The 7,278-nt window shown below is 26.5% G+C and overlaps 1 protein-coding gene across 1 annotated transcript; it reads left to right on the top strand.

The window, feature by feature from the left end:
* The first annotated feature begins 852 nt into the window (after positions 1 to 852).
* Positions 853 to 5,896, top strand: LOC100162751 (methyl farnesoate epoxidase-like). Its single transcript, XM_001952585.5, has 8 exons — positions 853 to 934; positions 3,817 to 4,068; positions 4,147 to 4,298; positions 4,368 to 4,628; positions 4,691 to 4,977; positions 5,055 to 5,172; positions 5,243 to 5,384; positions 5,470 to 5,896. The coding sequence occupies exons 1-8, from the start codon at positions 853 to 855 to the stop codon at positions 5,658 to 5,660; spliced, it is 1,485 nt and encodes a 494-aa protein (XP_001952620.1). The 3' UTR covers positions 5,661 to 5,896.
* Positions 5,897 to 7,278: the final 1,382 nt, after the last annotated feature.

Here is a 7,278-nt window from a genome sequence, read left to right as displayed (position 1 = left end):
CTACACGAGTATTTACTGTAAAATAAACATTAAATACTCATTATAGATTGCTCGTGTAATGCCTAACATTTTACTAATAGTTTTAATGATCTATTTTAATAATTATGAATTTTAAGATGAAGACATTATATTATTATATAATCAATAAAGTATTGATAAACTGATAATAATAGGTAAAAAAAATGTTCTTATTTTTTAATAGTTGAGAGTGTTAAAATTAAACTTGGAGTAAGTACGTGAAGGATAGCCCTAGCATTTCTTTAGAAATGCGTCAATATGAAATAAACAAATATAAATATACAATTGTTCACTTAAAAATAATCCTTAGTGAGTTGTAAGTAGGTATATAACAAGTATATAATTGTATAAATCTGAAATAGATGTGACTGTAAATAGTAAATACAAATATATATATAATACTATTGTTCAATAATATATTTTATTCACTTAGTATGATAATTTATGTTTACAGATGAATCAATGTTTTTGGTTAAAAATCAAAATAGTTTCATTTTTCAAATTATTCATATAATACCTATATATATACATACATACATACATATAAATAAATATAATTTGTTATGTTATGTAAATTCAGCGTCCAACAAAAAGTATTTCTATTTATTTGTGAATGGTTTTGGATAAGATCGCCAAAATACAGAGAGAATCGTAGATAAAGGAACAAATAAAAGGAAATAAACGGAAGACCCCTTCCAAGTAATATAGTTTTTTAAAAAAATGAACTGGATGCCAGTCAACATCTCTCTCTCAATCCATTCTTTCGGTGTATAGACACGCTGCAGAAAACACTACCTACCTACGTCGTTTAATAATTTTAATCGTCAGTGTAAAATGTTTTTCGTAGCAGTAGTCATTTCTGTTTTTATTATAGTTTGTATCTTAGATATTATTACACCGCATAAATATCCAATAGGTAAGACTTATTTAAATTATTATTATATTTAATAGATTTAATATTATATACAGTACAGTATAATATGATAGATAGTTAAAATATTATTTAAAGTTTTTATTATTTATGTGATTTTTAAATGCATTGTGTTTATATAGTTGTATATACTTTATACTTTATAGCTACCTATAGGTACCTACTCACATAAAAAAATATATAATATAATATTATTATTGGATATATTTTAGAATGATCAATAGGTAGGTATTTAAAGTATATCTTTGTCAATTTTATTTTCTAAGATTTTAATTACTTAATGTACCTATTTACGAATTCTACTGAATATATTATAATAAATTAAACTATAATAGGTCTTCAGCCAAAGTACTTACTGTACATTAAAATTGTATAATCCAGCAGTAGTTTTATTTAAATGTATTCTACTATTAAATGTACTATTGTACTAGTCATATTCTAATGATTTTTAATTAAAAATAATATTGATCTCTTAACTCTTTAACATTAAACTATTTATTTATTTTATTAAATTTTAATAATTTGTAGGTTACCTACTAACAATAAAATAATATATTTTTAATAGTTACTTGGTTTTTTTGTTTAGAATATATATTAGTTTTAATTGACAAATAATTAAAACTGAATTTAATTATAAGCCCTACTCACAATGTTTGTTTGTAATTTCACTCAAAAATCTCCTCGTGAATTTTTGTAAATTAATTATGATAGAAAATATTTTTCGTAAGAAACGCATGTACATTGTGCGTCATAAATTTTAGTTTTCAACAAATATATAGGTAATACTTAAATACGCGATATTAGGTTCAAATTAATTCGATAAAAAGTAATTTTTAAGATGTCGAACTGTTAATACGTAGAAAATCATATTCAAGGTCAACAGTGTCAGAAGAGGCCTAACTTTCTTATGGTAATAATTTTTTTATTGATTCGTTTCATATTACAAGCTACACAGGGTCATATAGGTTCCTATTAAATAAAATATATGTACCAAAGAATACCACAAATCGTGTGGGTGCGACTCGTTTAAAATAAAATGAATGAATTTTAATATTATAATATGCATACCAACAGGCAACAATGCACCTGCAGGTGGCTGGCATTTATAGGGGTGTATTGTTTGGAAATCATTAATTTAGGGAAGACAAAAAAGGAAAAAAACAGTTGACCTAGAAACTAGTTATGATCTTGAGATAGGTCAGGTGTAAGAGGATGTTTAACCCTACCTCATTTATTTTCTAAAAGAAACAATATGTATACATTATGTTGGGTGATCTCAGGTACTCGATAACAAATAATGTGTTTGTTATTTTCTTTCGTCTAACGGTCGTACCTGAAGATAAGCATTATGTTAGAGGCCTACAAGTTTTCATTGCCTCCAGGCTTCAACAGTCATTGACTCCGTTGTAGATTCCATTTTGTAATAATTTATTTTAATAAAATGTAAATAGTAAGTGTAAATCTAAACGTTAGGTACTTAATGTTCTTTACCACATGATGTGGTCGGAATAAATATAATGTTTTTAATAGTGTATTTGTATACCTATAATCTATATACGCACTTAAACAGATCTAAACCAAGAACTAAGAAGTGAATTTAATTCTTTTCTTTTAAGCTTCATTGTCAATTTTGAATAAATATAGATATTTTATCCATCACTATTATAGTATTATAGTAGTATTATACTAATATGGAACCGTAACCAGCTCCAAAGAAGTGCACAAACTCCTCCCGAAATCGCAGTTTTTTTAAGCTAAAATAAAATATATAAATATATAATACACAAGTTACACGTATATTGTATATATACTATTATTACCTACCTAGTACCTACCAGACTACCTACAGAATGACGATATAATTATATAAATAGGTATAACATGTCAATGTAATAACTAATAAGTAATAACTAGGGCTAGGATTTATATGCAACAAAAAATTAACTATATTAACTATAAGTATTTATTATTACATAGAGTCATAGAATATTGCTGTAATATTATTATGTTCTTTCAAATTTTGAAATACGAATGACCGGTCCGAGGCGGTTGGAACGAAAAATGGATTTATATTGATTAAAACTTGTAATAGGTAATGAAAAACAAAAATAATGTCGGCTGTCTGACCAAAATAATATTAGATACCTAGTAAATTTACGATAATTCGACAAATAACCCAATAGTTATAGACGTTCATTAAATAAATACCATTTAAAATTCATAAGATTTTTAATAATCGAATTATTCACAAATAATATGCAAAAGAAAGTTGTTCTATTTAATCAAGAATAATCCAAATCGTGGACATTAAAAATACATAGAAATCGTATCCCTAGACTAAATTAAATAACAATATTGAGTATACATGTTATTTTAATATCACATCTCAGCTCTCATCACTACCTATTCAGAATATTAAAATCTGACATTTTAAATTCAATGACATATTTTAAGTTTTGAGTATCTAACTTATAAACTATTTTATTATATCTATTGAATTAAACTAATTTGAAATATTATTATTAATTTGGGTACACTTCAATGGCATAGGCCATAGACCAATATGCACTTCAACGCTTGAAAGTTTTGTTTAAATATATAATGCCTTATTAATAGTAATTCCCTAGTAAATCATGTGTTCTATATATAATGTATATCAAGTAAACATAATCATATTTGTAAGAAAGTTGATTTTTTTTTAGATGGTTTAATAGAATTTATAGAATTATATATCAAGTGATATTAGTATATTACTGATATTTGGTATAATTTTATTTATAAATAAATATAGAAAATAAGAACAAAATTGTAAATAATAAGACAATTAGTAATACATACATAAACTAAGACAATATTAATGTTTACAGGCCCTACAAGGGTTCCTTTGCTTGGAAACTATCTTGAAATTCGAAAGCTCAGGAATAAATTAGGATTCTACCACTTGGTTTGGGATCATTTGGCTAAATATTACGGGAAAGTGTTTTCTGTTAAACTTGGTCGAATAGAAGCAGTGGTTGTTTCTGGATATGATGCAGTACGACAAGTATTGTGCAAAGACGACTTTGATGGCCGACCCGATGGATTTTTTTTTAGATTCCGAGCTTTTTATAAAAGATTAGGTAAGTTTACCAAAACAAATTATTTAAATTTTAAATTTTAAATATTAATATAAGAAATTTAAAAAATTTAAAAATAAGGCATAGTATTTGTGGATGGACCAACGTGGACAGAACAAAGAAAATTTTGCATGCAACATTTACGAAAAATGGGATTTGGTGGTGATTTAATGGAAAGAATTATAATTGAAGAAGTTAACGATCTTATGTTAGACATATCAAGAAAATGTGAGGTATGTGTGTCAATATATTTTTACAAATTAAAAAAAAGATTATAACCACTGTGTTGAATTTCTTTTTAGAATGGTAAACCAATTGAAGTTTATGGTTTATTCGACGTATCAGTTTTGAACGGTCTTTGGGCAATGTTAGCCGGTCATAGATTTGCGTTGAATGACTCTAGACTTGCAAGACTTATGGAATTAGTACACGTTAGTTTCAGAATGTTAGATATGTCAGGAGGAATATTAAACCAGATGCCATTCATTCGGTTTTTCGCACCTAAATGTTCTGGATACAAATACCTCAAACAGATAATAAATGAGTTCTATACATTCTTAAAAGTAATTTCAAACTATTCAGACATTTTTATTTTATTCATTAGACTATATGAAATGTCCAATAGGAATCAGTTGAAGAACACAAATGCAGGGCAAATGATCAGGAAGATGATTTTATAAGTGCATTTTTAAAGGAAATTGAAAAAAATAAAGAATCTCCAGGGTCGTTTTCAGAAGAACAACTTCTTGTTATTTTATTGGATTTATTTTTAGCTGGCTCAGAAACTACAAGCAGCATGTTATCATTCGTTATTTTACTTCTCCTTAAACATCAAGATATACAAGCCAAAGTACACGCAGAATTAGACGCAGTAGTTGGAGATCGAGAAATTCATCTTGCAGATAAAAACAGGTACCTACAGAGCTAAAGACTTACATAATTAATCTAAATAATAATTTTTTTTAAACAAAATTGGCAATTATAAACAGGTTGAATTATCTTGAAGCCGTATTAATGGAGGTTCAGAGACATAGTAATGTGGCGCCGTTAGCAATCGCTCATAGAACTATTAGAAAAACCAGCCTACAAGAATACACAATACCAAAAGTATAATGGCTCTATTGTTAAATATATTTTGTAAGCATTAGAAATAATTATTGTAAAAAACAATTTATAGGATACATTAGTATTGGCGAGTATATGGAGTGTTCATATGGATGAACAGCATTGGGGTGATCCCAAGGTATTTCGACCGGAAAGATTTTTGGACAGTTCAGGAAAAATTATAAATGACAGTTGGTTTATGCCGTTTGGCGTCGGTTAGTATATATTATAAATATTTGATATCGTCATTTATATATCAATAAATTATTTAATGGGTGGTTTTGAATTTTTAAATTGAAGGTAGAAGAAGGTGTTTAGGCGAAATATTGGCAAAGACCAATATATTTATGTTCATCGCCAAATTAATACAACATTTTGAAATACGAATACCGCAAGGAGCCCAATTGCCAGATAAGCCTCAAGATGGTGTCACTATTTCTCCATCTCCATTTTCTGCTATTTTTATACCTAGACGTTGTTTAAGTCAATAAAATAAAAATTGATTCAACAATTTAAATTTATATCACTGATAATTCACAATCTTGAAAAAAAATCAACAATACTTAGGTACTATTATATATATTATTATTATGTACAAACCTATAATAATAATATAATATGTTATACCTATTATTCTACAACACATTACAATACCTACCGATATATTAATACTATCATAGCCTTTAAAATATTTTATATCATAATATATAATAAGTTATTCATATTATATACAAGACAGATTCATTATTTTGTAAAGACACACATTTAATTACCTACATACGCAATGTACCTAATTTATTTTTTTATTTTATTGAAATATTAAAATGTATATGCTTATTTATTTTGATAAGTAATACAATTTATATAAGGAAGTAAGAAGGAGGATAATTATAAGAAACTATGAAAGAATGACTATATGAAGAAACCGGAAGAATTAATTAAGTTATATAAAACTGATTTAATAATGGAGACTGAGGAGCTGTTGTGTACGGCGGTGATATCGAGGGGTTGACATGTTATATTTAAGTATTTATTATTTTATAAGTAGGTATTGTTAATAGAGTATTTTTTATTCGATTCATACAATGAACGCCTACATGTAAAAATAATATAAATGTTTCTGTTTAATCAATAACTGTATACCTAATAGGTACTGATTTTGTATTAATTTAATTTTTTTATTAGGTATTTAATTTTAACTATATAATGATCATATAACTTTTTAGTAAAAATGATTTGTTTGATCTACTTGCAATAATTAAAAACTCATACCTTATTATAGTGGTTACCTACCTATTAATTATTATATATACAAATGAAAAAAAATACAAAATGAATATTTCAATAAATTGTTATTGTTGTCTGTTGAAGAACATTAATTTTTATTATTAGTACCTACCTATGAATTATTTCTATGTGACTGTGTTATTATTATTTGGGCATTTGGGTTACAACTTAACCCAAATATATGATCACTGACCAGAGCAGTCCTAAAGATTTTCGGGACTAGGGGTAAATTAATTATGGTGCCCCTGATTCCTGACCATCATAATACGGTAAAAAAAAAAATAGTTACAACTCACAGAGATTAGCTAAATATTAGCCAATTTGACCGACCAAGATCGCATTCAAACTCATGATATTATCGCCAAATCTGTGATAGTATATATAGACATAATAAGATCTAATTATAATAGGTAGATCTATGTGTTAATGTGGTTATTATAGTTTTCATTATTAAAATAATAACACTCTGGCAACTAACTGTGTGAGTGCAGGAGCGACAATAAACAATGATTTGTCTGTAAACATTTTTTCTAGTATAAATAATTCTTCGGTTTTCAACTTTAGCATCTTTTATTCTTTTTTGATCGGAAAGCGAATTTAATTGATACGAAATTTTAGAGGTCAAATTTGAAAATCTATAGTAGTTTTGAAAAGCGTCGGGGAAAACAAAAAAAAAAAAATAAGAAAAACGAGAATTTTACGCCAAATCAGTTTTCGACAACATCGTTTTTTTTTTTTTTGTGGAACTAAATAACTAATGACCTTAGATACTTTAAATTTACACCAGATGTTTATAATATAATTTTCTGTACACTATTAAAA

This window comes from Acyrthosiphon pisum, chromosome A1 (assembly GCF_005508785.2).
Source record: "Acyrthosiphon pisum isolate AL4f chromosome A1, pea_aphid_22Mar2018_4r6ur, whole genome shotgun sequence".
NCBI classification, from domain to species: domain Eukaryota; kingdom Metazoa; phylum Arthropoda; class Insecta; order Hemiptera; family Aphididae; genus Acyrthosiphon; species Acyrthosiphon pisum.
Note: the sequence above shows the minus strand (reverse complement) of the source record. Positions and strands in the feature narration are given on the sequence as shown.

What these genes read in the sequence shown, in the direction of transcription:
- LOC100162751 (XM_001952585.5), top strand. Translation starts at nt 853, where the DNA reads ATGTTTTTCGTAGCAGTAGTCATTTCTGTTTTTATTATAGTTTGTATC. An exon ending in ACATATCAAGAAAATGTGAG is followed by an intron (nt 4,299 to 4,367) that starts GTATGTGTGTCA and finishes ATTTCTTTTTAG; the next exon opens with AATGGTAAACCAATTGAAGT. An exon ending in GTTTATGCCGTTTGGCGTCG is followed by an intron (nt 5,385 to 5,469) that starts GTTAGTATATAT and finishes TTTAAATTGAAG; the next exon opens with GTAGAAGAAGGTGTTTAGGC.